Source organism: Falco peregrinus, chromosome 2 (assembly GCF_023634155.1).
Source record: "Falco peregrinus isolate bFalPer1 chromosome 2, bFalPer1.pri, whole genome shotgun sequence".
In the NCBI taxonomy this organism is placed as follows: domain Eukaryota; kingdom Metazoa; phylum Chordata; class Aves; order Falconiformes; family Falconidae; genus Falco; species Falco peregrinus.
The window spans coordinates 123,806,591-123,823,260 of NC_073722.1; the positions used below are offsets into that span (position 1 = coordinate 123,806,591).

Below are 16,670 nucleotides of genomic sequence, written 5' to 3' on the forward strand. Positions count from 1 at the left end.
TACTGTTTTTAACACTGACGAATATGGAATTTCTGAAAGCAAACAATGTTAATTTTATTTCAAGAGCTTAATGAGTGATGATTGGCATTAGAAAATTTGTCATGAAAATGTATTAATTGTTGTAAAACTCATTGTGGAACTGACCCAAATGACCATTGTAAGGAGTATGTCACCTTTCCATTATTTATGAGCGTTTCATTCTGTTACAGTGAGCACGTGGTACAGGCAGGCTTGCATGCTCTGTAGAATTGATACTGAGCAGGTAAGATGCCAAAATTTGAAAGCAATTTCCATATTCTGTTTGCTTACTACTTGTAGGCACAGCTCACTTCAGAAAGACAAGGACCGTATTATACAAGAATATGAGGAGAACATTCAGCAACTACAAAGTAAATACGATGTTGATATAAATTTTATGAAGCAGGAACATGCTCTCTCTGCAGCTAAGGTATGCTTCCACATATCATAGGCATTAAAGTGTGTGTTTTTAAAGTGGCCTCATCAATATAAATCTAATGCTTATGGATAAGTCCAAGGAGATGTTTTGTTCCCAAGTTACTCATGCATACATTTTTTTTAAAAAAATTGTGATTTAATTGCTCATTTCCAAATTTAACTGAAAAATCACCCGAAGTTGCCTGGTTATTCTGGCGGGTGTGTGTGTACATAAAAGTGGTATTTCCATAGCTGATTCAGATAAGGTGTAATTGATACTCTGATTTTGTTTATGCTTCTGTAAAAATTCTGGATACCAGAGGACCTTAAAGACTTACTGTTTTTGAAAGGCCTCTTTAATGAGGGGAAAATATTTTTTCCAGAAACGAACTGTCTTGCAGGCCTCTTAGTATGGAATATTATGTTAAATATTTGTGTGTTTATGAGATTATTTAAAAATTCCACCCAAAATGTAATAATTTTGGTTTCTTTCTGTAAAAATATCAGGTTGATACCTACATTGATGCATAGGTAGATATATAGTACATATTTAATTTCAAGTTAAATAATTGTATAAAAGGCTCATGTTTTAAATACCATCTGCTAATCCTCTAGAGGGATAGGACAAATTGGGGCTTTTGAGTTGATTTACTGGAATTCCGGGAGCTTTGATGATACTCCATTTAATTTACAACGTAGTTTTCTTTCTTTCAGTGGGTAGTGCCGAGGTTCTTTTTATTATTAATTTTTTGGTGGTTTTGTTCACATTTCTAAGTTCACCAGATAGAAGTGACATATCCAGAGTTGTAAACTCACACAAGTTTTTTCTCCACGTTGATAATTTTTCTGATTTCCAGGCACCTTTGAGAAATAAATTTAAGTACACAAAAGATGTATCTGTAGAGCTAATGAAGAATGCAACACAAAAATTCCTTTTCCTGTTAAATCCCTACAGGCATCTGATGCAACTGAAGAATTACAGCATAGTCTGTCTCAATTAAAGCAACAGTTACAGGATTTAGAACATCAAAGACAGCAACAGCTGAAGGTGAGCCCTGAATTTCTTAGTCAAGAATGACCAGCCCTTTTTACTGCTTCTGGTGCCCTGAATGTTTAGATCGCCATACTAAAATACACACATGGAAAACATGCATCTTTATATGCATTTTATTCATAGAAATATGTAAAGTGTCACCCTATGCTTAAAGGTTGATTTAAAAAGGATGACTAAAAGTGATCACTTCATGGATAAGAGCAGAATTTTCACAGGAACATTTTGATCATTTGTTGTAATTCACATGTTAAAACAGTATAAACGTGTACCAGTGGATTTAGAGAAGCATGTCAAAGATTTATAAGTATCTTTTTCTTTTCCTAAACCATAAACAATTCTTAAGTATGTTTCAAAATGGTTTTTATTTCTGTTGCTACTCAACAGTTCGGGTCAATATTCCATCTTTAGGCATTTAAATCAATCCTTCTATCTCAGGGTAATGAGTTCCACATCTGTATCATGTATCAATCCTGTCTGAGTTTTGGCATCTACTTTTCCTCCTCATGTCTTTCATTTCACAGCTGATGTAGTACAGAATGGCATTTTAATAGCTCAGGAGAACAAGTTGCTTTTTCTCTTTAGAAAACATGAATCCTGACTTTTGCGATAGTTTTCTTTATATGTAGATATTTTTTCCTTTGGTTGAATTTTTTTGTATGTCAGAGAATTCCTCAACGATGATATAAAGTGGATTTTTAATTTTTATCGACCACTCTGTATAATAGCACGTGTGTGTGTTTAATGACTACTTTGAAATGAAAGAAGAATGGAATTTGTTTATTTAGAATACAAGTCTCTTTGCAGGATCAAGAATACAAGCTTCAACAGGAAAAACTTCATTTGGAGCATGTATATGAAAAACAGGTAATGTTTTCAGGAAAATATACCATCTTATGCACATTTCCAATTTTATTGTATACATAAAATCATAGAATCATTTAGGTTGGAAAAGACCTTTGAGATTATCAAGTCCAACCTAAAAGTTGGTTAACCCAGGACTGCCAAGACCATCGCTAAACCATGTCACTAAGCATACAGAAGGTATAAGTTTAAATTCTGAAATCCCCAAAGAAATAGATTTTGGAATCAAAGCATTTCACAAAGTTGGAAAAATAATTGGACAAATTCAGGCAAGATTTTAAGTACAGATATTTAGGCACACAGATGTTGCTTCTGATTCTAGGAATCTGTTGCCAAATGATGGAGGCTGGGAGAGCACTGTAAGCCTGCCCTGTTTGCATACCTTTCTTTTGTTGGCATCTGATGTTAAGTGCTATTAAAGGAAAAAGATAATGAACTAAACTGAGCTTAGCCTGACCTGTTGTCAGTGTTCATATGTTCTTCCATACTTCTTTTTTCCCCCGTGTGTCTTTATTCTTTACTACTTCACGATTTGGATATGTTCTCTATATGTTGTCAACATGCACTGTTTTTACATTAGAAGCTTAAATTAATAAAATGTAATTTTCATCAAAACCACTTCATCTTAAAGCACTGTGCAAATACTGTCTACACTTTTAGACTTTAAACATCAATTGATTTCAAATTAAACTTCCATTTTAGTGATGTTATATGTTCAACTCATGCAGTGTTTGGTAAGAGGGTGCGTTAGATGCCTATTTAATTGAAAGGATGTGTTACTCAAATATGTCATTTCCAAATGTGGCAAATTTGTAACATAAAATAATGAAATGTGATCACAGCTACTTGTCACTTGGTAATAGCATTTGCAACATGAATTGTAGTGAGTTTTTGGTTTGAGTTAGTGCCTTCTGCTGACTTGAAGTCAAATACTTTTTTATTCAAAGAGATGTTTTGGTCTAATCCTAGCCTACATTTGTCTTTTTAGACAAGTCATGTATTTTATGAATGTTGGCCTCAAGAAAAGCCTAGGACTGGAATAGTGTTGCAGGTCAAAAGAAAAATATATTGGCATAGTTCGGATATCTTTTAGCTCTTGAAGTATAGTGGGCATTGGTTTATGGCAATACATCCCTTCCCCTGCAGATGAGTCCAGATTAGATGTGGCTGGCAGTGTTTCCAGGCACCAGGTCCAAATGCCATCACATGGCTCCCATCTACACTATTAGACTACAATCCCTGTCGGTGAGGTGGATGCATCTGTATTACCTTTCTGCTGTGGTGCCTGTCCTGTGTGAATCTTGAGTGAGGTTTGAGGATCGTATGGGAGAATGCTACTTAGCATGGACCAAGAGCATGCTAGCAATCACGCTGCACCAGTAAGCACAGATAGTGAAGTTGTAACTCTTTCAGTAAACAAGAAAGTAGACCCCTTATTTTTAATAGGTAACTTTACAGCAATTTTCCTATTCATAAATTTTGTTGTAACTTGGTTTTTGAAATCAAATCTTTGAGAAAGTGGGAGAAAAAAACCTACACGTGAACAATCTATGGATATAAATCCATAAAATAGCATAGATTGGCCCATAAAGTACTAAAAAAAGCTTGCTTTAAAGTAGAGGAATTGTGAAGTCTGGTACAATCTGTTCGCCTAAGAACCTGCCCATTATCTGATAATCTTTATTAGTCTACAGTGGCTATTGCCTCCTAGGATATTTAAACATCAAACAAATAATAGGTAGTAACCCTAAATGTCGCTGTTTGATTAAATGTGCTTATCTGCTGAATCAGGAACCAGTTAGGCTAAATGGTTTTACAAGCAAAGGAAACACCTGCTTTTTATACATAATCTACCGCTTGTTTTCCAAACATTCAGCAAAGCCTAAGAACAGTGACAGATTATTCCTGAGAGCCATTCTGAAGCCAGCTGTTAAATATATGCAATTTTACCAGGTTTGGCAATACCTTCTTTACCTTCTGATAGACGGCCCATCGGTTTGGAGGCTCCTTCAAACCTACTAAGTATTCAGACTTCCATGTAATATACACCTACGTGGAACTGCTTACAGTAGAGAATCCCTAAATTTGTTTTTTCGTGGGTGTATACTCTTATGCTTCTGACGATACACTCATTAAAACATGTTTTTCTTTATTGTAGTGACTTAATAGCATGTAACGCTGCAAATTATTATAGGTGAATGAAGGATTTCCTGTGCTCCCCATCTGGTAAAGAGAAGCATGCTCAGTACGTCACATTGCCACGCTTACATGAGCAACCCTAAAAGCAAAACAAACTCTTGTACCTATTCTGCCTTTGGCAAAACCTGTTGTGAAGACCCGTGGTTTGGACCATGCGTGGGAAGCTGCCAAATTTCCTTTCTTGATCCAGAAGTACTAGAGAAAAGAATTCTTCATAAAAATGTCTTACTCCTGGTTAGTGAATTTAGGAAGTGGGAGTCAGATTTTGTTCAGCGTTTTTTGTGAGTGTATGGCTTTATAGGGAGACAAGCAATTTCTCAGATTCCTAGAATATGATCCTTGTGAGGTCTTCAAAGCTGCTATTTTCATTCTGCATTGATTGAATACTAATGGGATTTAAAATAGTATTTCAAATCTAAATAACTAAAATATACTGTGAAAACCCCCAAACATTTAGAGGGTAATTAAAGGGACTCAAAGTTTTTTTGCAGCTGAATATTTTTAGGAGATTTATGTAAGAAGTCTGTCCCACTTCTGTGTGCAAATGTCTTAAAATATACGTGTATAGGTATTGCCTGGTGTGATGGCAGTTGCACGGAGGAGATGACTTGGAAATGTACAGTTTGCTTGGGGCGATGGAAAGGACGAGCGATGAGCAGTGTGGTGGAGCGGAGGAGAATGGGGAGGTGTGAGGCCCCGTGATGCTGGCAGTAGTGATCCTGCGCGGCACACTGAGGGCACGTTTCGTGGTGCAGACTGGTTTTATACTGCAAGGTTATTCAAAGTGAGCACATAGACTGATGCTGATCTGGGGAACAGATGAGAAGGAGATGGGGGCAGCTTTTTTCTGTAGGCTTTCGGGTTGCCCTGGGACTGAGTTCTTGCCACGTCCATCGGAGTGACAGATGATTCTTCTAGATTTACGCTGTGTTTTAACCGCATAGGGTCACAGTTTACTATGGAATAATAATGGTTAGCGAAGATGCTCTATCATTTTAGAGGTGTCTGTGGGCTTTTTGTGGGTTTGTAAGTTGTGCGCTTACAGAAGAGTGCCATACCCCCACATTTCCAAATGGCACTTTTAATGTCTGGATGCAAAATAGAGGAATGAAAAGTTTTATATAATGATTGAAGCACTCTGGTTTGATTTCATTGGGTCAGGAATTCGTTAGTAGTAAACTACTTTTCCTCAAATTTTTACTTTTCTTAGGAGCATCTACCCTCAGCTAGTTAATGCTTGAGTATGTATTATTCTGAAGTAATATTATTTACTATCATTTTGTTTAATTTTTTTTTATTTTTGTAATAATTGATAAGTAGTTCACTTTGGGTATTCACAAATTGCTAAGTAGGAACTGTGCACCACAGAGAATACATGTCATTATTTTAGGCAGATTTCTATACGATTTCTGTATTTATCTAAGGAAAGTCAAGTTCCTTTTAATGTAATTACTAATATTTCTTAATTATAGAGAATAGTGTTCATTTTGAGAAGAAAAATAGCTCTATTGACTATTCTCATACTTCATCTCTCTGTTAATTGTTGGTTTTGCATTTCATGTGATTTTAGAAATATATTGATTATCTACATCAGTGCGAAAGAAATGCAAAATCAATAGTTTTTACAATTTAAAATAACATACTTTTTTTTAAAAAAAAAATCAGACTTTGTTTTAGCTGAAATGTGGTATTCTTTCCTTCAAATGGTAGATTCAAGACATCCAGAATGATCTTGATAAAGAAAGAGGAGATGCTCAAAAGAAAATTCGCAGACTGGAAGAAGCTTTGAAGTAAGTGAGTATGGAATATTTGTTGAATCATCCCCAATTTTTTAGTCAAATTTATTAGATAAACTTCTGCTTTGCCTCATCTGACTGCCTTCCTATAATTTGTCTGGGTTGTCTTCCCGTTGTAAAGCTGCATCTTCAGGGTTCTAGTCAGCCATAAAAACTAAAAAAGTAAAGCAAGAACCAAGCCACCCAAATCTGTTGACTTTCAAGTGTCAGGAATAAACCAGAATCAGTGATGTCAGCTGGCCTTGCCGGTCAAATAAATCAAACTGGCTTCAATTTTGAATGGATACATAGTAGGGAAACAACCCAAACTAAAGACTGATTGCTTTGGACTATTCTAAAATTTGAAAGATGTATTTATTTAAATGGTATTTTAATTTGAGTTAGTATATGATATTTGTGATTATTTTAATGTCCATACATTACGACTTTAATGTGGATTTTTCCTCTTTGATACCACCCTATTTTGTGTGAATAGTTGTTTTTCAAATGTAGCTAAGGCTCGGAGAAATGGTCTGCAGCATTAACTGACTTGGAACAGCTTTTTTGCTGTTTTTTTGTATATTTAAAAACTGATCAGGATGCAACAAGTTTGATGTTTTCTGAGTAGGGGAGTGGTTTACATAAGTAGATGCACATGTGACAAGATTGACTCTTCTGATGCTGCTTCCATTTTTGATTATGTAAAATATTATTTTCATATGTTTATCCAGATTAAATTAGGGATTCAATTAGGGATTAAATTAAAAATTAGGGAAGTACTATCTAGGGAAAACAGATTATTCTGAAACAAACCAGAAGTTATTTGCTAAAGCTACTCAGTTAAATATCTTACCTAGGCTGACAGAGGCATTGTGAAGTTACTTCAATAAAAGTCACAGGGCTGAAGTCTGTATTCCTTTATTTCTGTAATCTGAGGTATTTGGCAAAAATGGGGCTATCTTAGATCACTAGAGACATTAATAAAAATTCTAGCTTTTAATCCTTCAATTCTTTGCACTGAATTTTATAATTCTAGGGAGATTGAATTGATATCAGGTAAACTTAATCTTTTAGTATTTTGAAGTCTGATTCATTGATAATGTGGTTGCATTAATTATCTTCCATGTCTTTCAAATAACTTGTCAGTTTGTGCTAAATTATGTTAATAAAACAAGTCTGACTTTACAGTCCCTTGGCTGCTCAGAATTTATTCCCCATGCAGATGCTCCCAATGCAGAGTAAACACGGTGCTGCTCCACTTGAGGCAGGTGTTTGTAAAGCGGGTTAGCGTGCCGTGGATTTTGAACTTCCTTTGAATGAGCAGCACCGTGCTGAGAAGCTCTTGTAGATAGTTGAGGAGGTCCTTGTTTATTTCGGGTATTCCCTAGCTATATTTAAGCTTAGGTTTAACATTTGGGTTAGAGTAAGGGTTTGAAAAACCAAAGTTTCAAGAGCCCAGTTTACTGGTGGGTGCATCGGTGCCCACAAATAAAGATGATGCTGGAAGAGGCCAGTCCCAACCTTGTGCTTTGTGAGAGTGGGTCCTTTGGCCAAAACTGCGGATGGGTCAGCCTCTGAGATCAAAGGACCCCTGGAGACTGCATGACAGGTTAAAAGCACGTCTAGGCTATTTCCCCTACAGTGGGCGATTACTATCCCTGGTTTTCAAAGTGTCTTCTAAGCTACTTCCACTCATATTGTGGAGTACTTTTCCCAGGTTCAGTTCCATATGGCACTCTGCTTCTGTTATGCTTTTATTTTGCTTTTTTATTTTTTCATTATTATGCTTTTGTTTTATTTTATTGCTTTGATTCAGAGAGTTTAAAATGTTGTGATGTCTCACATGAAATGATATATCACTCTCCTAATTTAAAACACGGAATGTTTTGATTTTGGATATAGGTTACTCTTTAATAATGAATCTATGCTGCTATTCTTTTGGTTGTTTCATAGCAATGATTTGGGGTTAATGTTAAGATTTTGTAATGGAATTAGTAATGCTAGTAAGTAATTATTTTGTAATTGAATACGAAAAAAAATTAGGTTTCATCCATGTTTTTTGTCTGGATGGGGTCAGAGGTTAGCAGAGTCATCAGGGTGCATTTGTGCTCCTAAAGGTTAAAAATACTGTATTTACAGAAATATAGTGCCCTAGCCTAAGCCCAGCATATATTCTGCTGGCCAGTTCTTTCAGATTTCAACTGTGGTGCAAAACCTCAGTCTTGCATCTGTACGTCTCTGATCACAGATGTGTCGGTGCACGTGACTGCTAAGAACAGGCTCGCGTGCCCATTATAGAAGGACTGCTAATCCTGCAAGGCTGACTTTCTGCAAACCAAGCCATTAATTTAGTACCAACGTTTCTGGAAATTATTAAGATTTTTAGATGTATATGCTTATATACGTAAGTAATACATAACAAGCAGTCACATTTTTTGTGTCAGAAATGGATGGCTTCCTTATGTTGGTTTTTTCCCCCCATTGCTGCAAAAATTAGTCCTTTTAACAATCTCTTGCTAATAATATGAATTCATAAGATCCAATGTCTTATGTGAAAATACTTCATTTTGCTGTATTTCTTTGACTATTTGTGGAATCAGGTTAAGTAATTGCGAGCTAAGGCACACACAGTAAACCTTTAGAAAACAACCTTATCTTCCTTGAGATGGGTGAAAATACAGTTCACAGTCTTCAATAGAAACGACTGGTGGAAGTGCAGCTCAGAATCTAGTGGGTGAATCAGTGATTTCTCATAAAGTACTTTGATCTGAAGGCACTTTGATACCGAAATGGCCACCGGATTATATCCTGAGTAGCTAGTCAGCTGCAGACACATAGTAAGGGAAGTGGCAGGCATTTTAGTGGGTGGTTTTATTATTATTATTCTTTTTTCAGTGGTGTGACAGCAAACAGCGCTATGGCAGTTTCAAACATATCCACACAGATGCATAATGAAAGTGGTTTGAGGCATTGTGTGGAATAGTAAAATCCACATTACTAGAAGTACCTTTCACTTCAAAAAACATAGTGTTGCCAGAGTTTTAATACTGAATAGGGGTTTAGATAGTTTATGGAAGGTTTTTTTTTTTTTACTTCTACCATAAATTTCAGAAGAATCTGTCAAAAACAAATTTTTGCAAAAGAATTGAATAGCTCTGATACTCATGACTATTGGTGCTGGCTTGTAGATACCAGTTTTATGTTTAGTTTAGCAATGCATGTCATAGGCATTACCTGATAGTGAAAGTCACTATATAGGAAGTGCGCCAACGATTTTTCTAGAATGTCATTTAAACTGCATTTGTATAATGACAAAGTATTCTTAAAAAGCTTCTGTGTAATTACTTGGGGGGAAAGGTTGTTTCTCTAATCCCTTCAGTTTGGTTGCATAAAATGTGTCATGAGAGTGGGTTGCAAATAGGCTAAATCTCTGCGGTTCTTATTTCTTACTTTAAGTAAAGGAATAGGAAATAAAGACGTGTAGTTATATTACAATTTGTCACACTACAGACTGAGTTGAATACAACAGAAAAAAAAAAACCAGGAAAAAAAATCTGCATCTATTTGTTCCTGAAGAAGTTACATGGAAGAGAAAGAAAAGGTCATGATGGCTTTACACAGCACTTTTACCAGGAGTAGATCTCAACAGGATCTCTTGTGTCTTGCTTTGTGAAATTTGGATGCCTATTTCTTAAAAATACTTTTTGCCTCCGCTAGTATTTTAATATCCAATTCTTTCATAATTTTAATGTAGTAGGCTGTAGGGAAATATTTCCCATTTTATTGAAGAATTGAAATGCAGAAGCTTAGAGACTTGTGGACATTTAGGGAACTGGAAACTGTCACGGCCTTGATGTGGTTTATAAATGAAGCTAGGACATGTATGTTAAAGGCTTTTTGTCTGTTTTTACTCATATTTCCATTTCTGTGATCATCTTTGAATCTACTTTAATTACCGGATCATCACTTGAGTAATGTTCCCAACAGTTGTATTGCAGGTGGAGGATTTCTGCACTTTTCCTAAAGACCTGACAAATGGCTCTTTTCCACAATAAATGTGTTAAAAAAGAAAGAAAGGAAAAAAAAGTACCTGATCATTATGGTAGAAATGATCAGGGTAGACTGTAGTATTTATCACTTGCTGTTAATTTTATTGAGTTTAAAATGTTTCTGTGATTATGCTCCCTTCAGTTTGGACCTGCTTTGCACAGTCTCTTGCTGTGTCTATAAGTAGCAGTTTTTAGTAAATATCTGTCTTAATTACTAAACAAAAGTAGCATTGACCTTGTTTTCATAAAAAGGTGCAAACATTCTGAGCTGTTAATGCTTTAGTTTGATGTGTCAATCACAAACATGAAGTTACATCTCTTTTCAATAAACGGTGCACTAAATACTGACCTCTGTTCATGTTAGCCCTCAAAATAAAGATGATGAACTCCAGCCCTCTGATTGTAGAATTGTTTGAAGGCATACTGAAGGTTCTGTTTTCTTAAAAATAATACCTTTCCTTTTTTTATTGTTTCTTTTGGTTCCAAAATAGTAATGTCAACTGCAGACGACCGTCTTCCTAGTCATTGTGAAATTTTCACAAATAATTACAGTAGTAATTTAGTGAAACACCAGTGAGAGTGCATGTTCAATAAGGACTTTGGAGATGATAAGTATATATTATGTTCAGGATTTAAATACTCAGAATTTACCGTTAGCATAGTGGTCACAGCAGTAATCCCAAAGGCTTCCAGTGGAAGGATCACAGCCCTGTGCGAGGCAGTATTTGCAGCCAGCCGGAGTGCCTATACTTTAAGGCTGGCCCCATTTATTTCTGATAAACAAAGAAACTTAGAACATTGTTGCTTAAGATTAGCGGTAAAAATCTCTTTTATGGTCCAAACAGTGAGCTGAATGGCCACGTGCGTTATTAGTATTTATATACTCCATCAGTGTTCAAGGTATAGTTGCCAGCTTGACCTACATCAAGGAGGATACCAGGTGTACAGGGGGGAATGATTATTTTGCAGCATTTAGTTTGAAGTCCATGTATATGTTGTTAGTAGTAATATATAAAAAACTAAAGATGAAACAGTAAAGAAGGGAGGTTTTGATTGTAAAAGTAAATAGTTATAGTTACAGGGATTTATGGAACGTGAATACAGCGTATGTTTAGACCATCTCAGTTGTAACGTGGTTGGGGTTTGCCACGTCCATTCTGGAGTCCATAATACCTTTGTGACTGCGTAGACATAAAGTTGGTCCATCTTGAGATGGAGATGTTGACTAAATTTTGAACATAGGTAAGAGCTGAGGTTGTTTTGTCACCTGCAGGAAGTGCAGACCACCTTGCTGCTGCTGGCTTCTCAGGGTAACGATTGTGATGGTTCTCGCATATCGGAAATAATTATGAAATCTGATTTAATGCTTTTGGGTTTGCATGTCTCATACACAAACTCGTATTTCTTATGCTTCTGAAGTACAGCTTTCCTGATTTCTTACTCTCCTGTTCTGTGGTGTGACTGAAGGAAACAATTTTTAAAAAGTCATGTTAGGAGAACCGAAATGAAACGCTACTTCTCCAGGTGCTGCATTGTAGTTTAACACTGAAGTGTCAAGCAGCACATGCACACTATTTACAGTTCAGTGCTTCAAAACAGTCTGCCTCTCAATCTTGGCTTTTTTTTTTTTCGAAACCTGCCTATGGAGAGCCAAATCTCAGCACTTTGCAAGTGGTGATGATACAGAGCAAATGTTTAGCAGCTGGTTTATTGAAAGTCACTTAATAAAATTGTTTGTTTACATAAGAAACTAGCAACACCTCTTTTTTTCCATTGCTCCTCTACCCCCTCATCTGAACTTGTTTAAAACTCTTCTGGGGAAGAAAGAGAGGCTAAATTTCCCAGAAACCAGCAAAGCCGCTCCTATCTATTAGCAGATTTGTATTTTTACAACAGTTTCTAAAGCACGTACGTACAGTTTTCACAGTATTTTGTGATTTGTTTTGGATGGCCGACCAAAACGTTTCAAAGGCCTTTCAACCAGAGGTGTGGTATGAAGGGTGGTGCATGTACGTGTTCAATAAAATACAGAAATGAAAATTATTTACTTTTCTTTTCACATCTATACTTGTGTACGTGCACATGTTTTCTCTGGAAATCCTTGACATGAAAGTCAAGGAAAAGAAGTTGATTTGTCTTTGGGGATTGGTGCTGTGGAGTTTCCTCACTGTAGACTTGAAAAGACTCCTTTTGTTGCTTTGCATCGTTCCTAGTACGATAGCTGCATCAGTACTCTAAACCTCCAGATGCTGATGCTAGACTGCAATTTTAAAGGACTTTGCCAAGTGTGCTTCAGTGATACTAATCTATATTTTAAATTCCAATATTTGTGTATAGTACAGTTGTTACTGCTACAAGGTGTTGTCTCATAGAAGTATCTGATAAAACTGCATTTGTGCTTGTATTTACTAAAACAAGTTGGAAAAATGCTGTTTTGGGAAAGAAATTTTTTTTTTTTGTACCAGTTACTCTTTTTGAAACCTTGGTCATTTCTCTGTTCAAAGAATAAAGAAATAAGTTGCTTCTACTTCTCATCTCTTAGTACGATTTGCCAGTCGTTTGGTTGTTCTGAGTCGTTTAGTCCCTACCTGGCATCGTCACAAGGTAGATGCAGCAATGGAGCTGGAGCTCGTCAGGCTTGTCCTGCGGTTTTAAACTCCATACTGATACTTGTAAAGCCTGAGGAGAATGGCTCTGACATCGCGCTTACTGAAAAGCAGCAGGTAGTGTCAGTACGTTCTGCAAGAAGAAATCTGATTATAATTGTGCTGCAGCCTCAGGCTGAAGCCCTGACAAAAGGGATGCTGGATTGCAGCTCCGCAGACGTTCCGTACGTTCCCATCTCTCCTCAGTTTTACTTCCATGGGGCTTCCATCTGGTTTGGACTCTGGTGCAGCGGAATGATTTGAGTTTCCCTGATCCTGTTATCATGCTGCCCTGAGTATTTTATTTGATTTTTTAATTCTAAGGCTACTTGTCTGCCTCTGGCAGGTGCTTTGCCAGGTGTTTTCCACAGTTCACCTGTGTCGGTGAGATGAGGACAAGACAAAAATGGCAACAGGGCAAGATGGTCCTTCACAGAATCTTTGTTCTACTTTTTCCTACAGCTGTAGCTGTGTAATGACTCATTTTTCATTGTATAGTTTTCTTTGATATACAAAAAGAAGGCCTGGGTTTGTTTGGTCTGAAAGGCTCTTTTTGCTTTGTTCAGAATACATAAAAATGCATCAAAGTTTAGGACCAAAAGTTTTATGTAAGGGCCTTCTAGTCTTTGAGATTAGTAATGTCTTGCAGAATTCCCATGGTGTTTGTATAATTTTTCTTTTCTCTCTGTAATATCATAAAAGGGACAATGTAAAAAAATGAAGGTACCTAAATTTGAGAGAAATGGTGCACATAGTGCTTCTGAGCGAAGAGGGAAACAGATGAAGGCAAGGATAAATAAAAATGTGAAGATAGATGGCAGAAGGAGATAGAATAAATAGCAGAAAATATAATTTTGTTTTGCAGTTAACAGTTGCATAATTGTTGGATCCCAACATTTTTAAAAAGTTAAATTTGGACTTTTCAAAATATACAGAAATTGTATTTTTAAAACCCTGTGATTTACAATGAATCTTGAGGATTTGATTATGCCTAACCCTTTGAGAACTTCATTTTTAAACAGCTGCTTCTTCAGAATATTATTATATGGTTTGTATTGTATGGACTACTTGTAGTGATACAGGTCCTAAATGCTGTTGCACACAGAGAAATACAGCTGCATGATAATCATCAATAAAATGATAAACAAATGGAGTGATGGCTTTAACAACAAGTTAATTTTTTTGCTTATTTTTTTTCCTTTCTTGCTCCTCTAAGTTGAGTCCAGTTTCTGAATAATTGCTTGTTGTTAATATTTTTAAGTGTAGCTGTTTTCCTGTAGTTAATTCCATTTTTCCTTGAAAATGATGTATTTGTGTGTAGAGGAATTCTTGTAGGAATGGAAAAGCTATTACTATTTAAAGCCGGAAATAATTAAAGAAATATGAGAAGGCATTGTCTTTAATTCCAAATGTTGCAATAAAGAGCAGTTAAGAGTTTATACTTGTTTGTTGTGTTCATCATTTTCTTTTGTTAAAATGTTTAGTGTTGTCTTGTTACAGCAGCTGTAATATGATGAAAAAAGCAAACAGTGATTTAAAAATAGTGGTAATGTTAAGTGGCTGAGGAGTTTGGATATAGTTTTACTCTTTCAAACAGGGCTGTGTGTTTTTGGTAGTTTTTTTTTTTTTTCTCCTCTAATAATCAGTGGAAAAACAGCCAGCTGTTCTCCACTTGGTGCTCTGTTTGAGCATCTGAAACCTTTTAGAGCAAAAACCAGTCAAAGTTTCCAGCATATTGTAAACATTCCTTTAGCCCTAGTGAACATGCTGACATAACCCTCGCTTTAGGGGGCACAATGTAAAGTATGAACAGGGGACAAAAAAATGTGGTAGCTTTATTTAATAGTCTCACTTAAAAGAAAAAATAAAGTGTTCTATTAACTATTTACAGCCTTTCATTTTCTTTCACCAGTTTCTCTGGAGACCTACTGGCAATAATGAAATATGTATTTAAAGGAAAGCTCCAGTTGTACAAAAAAAAAGTTACAGTTGATTTTTAATCCTTGTCTATGGGACTGTTATGTCCCTCAAGATGGTTATAGAGGTGTCATGTGACATCTTGTTAATGGTATCAACTACGAAAATGTTTCGATGCAATATACAGCTGTATGAAATGAAAAGTATTGCCTTGTGAGATGAAGCGTACCATGCTATAACACTTAGGTTAGCTGCTGTAAATTGCTATTCTAGTAATTAATGTAATTAAAGGCTCTAGCTTTTGACTTCACTAAATGAATATGCAACTAATTAACGTAAATGTCAGAATTGTTCCCTTAGTATTCTGAAAGGCTTCCCTTTCACATTAGTGTATCTTTTAGATTTCAGTGCAGCGTATTTCAAGACTACATAATGCCCATAACACTGATGAAATGAGAAGAGCTAAAGAAAGTCTGACAGCTGATTGAATTCAGTTGCTGATTTTCAATGAGCATAAAATGTTTCAGGCTGTCACCTTGTTTGGGTCACTTAAAAACTATCTACAAAAATAGTACAAGGAATAACTTTGTTCCTTTAGTTGTTGTTGCTAGATGATTGCGATTGCTAGACTTCAATTACACTTGCTAATCTTAAGTTTACTTTTTACATAGTTTGTACAGCTTTCCTCCAGCTTCTTCAAGAACACAACGAGCCTTCACTGAGGAACTGATCTTTCAAACAGTACTTTTACTGGAAAAAATAGTGTGAAAATCCATGTCCACCATACCAGCCCCTTAGAAACTGATGAGCTGAGTAGATACTCATTGTTACTCTGTTGTCCATTACAGCATGCATATTATTATTCTGACTCCTAACCTATAATGGTACAATTATTTTAGCCATAAAAATGGTTACTTTAAATATGTAGAATGACAGAATGAAGACTGTATCCTTGTACCTCCTTGTACAGGCATGCGGCGTGTTTGCTTTTTCGCTTCAAAAACCATTCAAAACTGGTGTGTGCTGGGGTAGCCATCGTTGTCTGAGGGTAGAAGAGAAACGGGATTGTTGGGAAAATATTTTCTTAAAGGCTTTTTGACCCAGGATGTTTTTAGCAGCTGCTCTTTGAACTAATAAACCCGGTGTATTTTTAAGCTGAAGTAATTAGATGTTTCATTTAGAATTCTGTATTGGAAAAACTGGAGGTAGTCTTAATGCTGTTATTTCATCCTTGTCGTCTTTGACTTGCCAGCCACTGTTGGCTCTGCCACTCATAACACATCTTGGGCTGGTCTTTGTTAGTGTTTAGTGATTCTTCTTGCCTGGCTCTCCTCCCCTGCCTGGTGATCGCTCCCATAGTTTGCCCTTTGGATGGTTTATTTTCTTCGCTCTCCACCTTCCTGTGCCGCAGCACTGTGCTCTGATCCCTATCTTTTCGTCCTTTGCCCCTGTTCTCTGGGTATCTCGTGAATCTATTTATTATCTGTGCAGCTGACTTCTGGTCCACCTTTTAATTACAGTCTTGTCTCCTTTTTTCTGAGCCATTATCTGCCCCCGTCTCTCTAATTCTCCCCTCCATGTTCTCCTTGTTGAGGTTTAGCTGTCATCTCAGCATGTAAAAGCCATGACTATTAATCTCTGTGCTAATCCTCCTCTCTTGATAACTGAGCCTCTGTGGCCTTTCATATATGTGCTGTATCTAAATCTTGGAGACTGTTTCTGCAGTGTTGAGTGA

General features: G+C 36.3%; 1 protein-coding gene across 3 annotated transcripts in view; it reads left to right on the forward strand.

Moving 5' to 3' along the window:
- The window catches only part of CEP112 (centrosomal protein 112), a 171,813-nt gene that overhangs the window by 42,968 nt on the left and 112,175 nt on the right, over positions 1–16,670 (forward strand). For all 3 annotated transcript variants that reach the window (XM_055794990.1, XM_027786856.2, XM_027786857.2), the window contains 4 exons: positions 319–448; positions 1,391–1,483; positions 2,294–2,353; positions 6,260–6,339. In XM_055794990.1, coding sequence (XP_055650965.1) covers positions 319–448; positions 1,391–1,483; positions 2,294–2,353; positions 6,260–6,339 — 363 coding nt within the window. The remainder of the gene's footprint in view (positions 1–318; positions 449–1,390; positions 1,484–2,293; positions 2,354–6,259; positions 6,340–16,670) is intronic.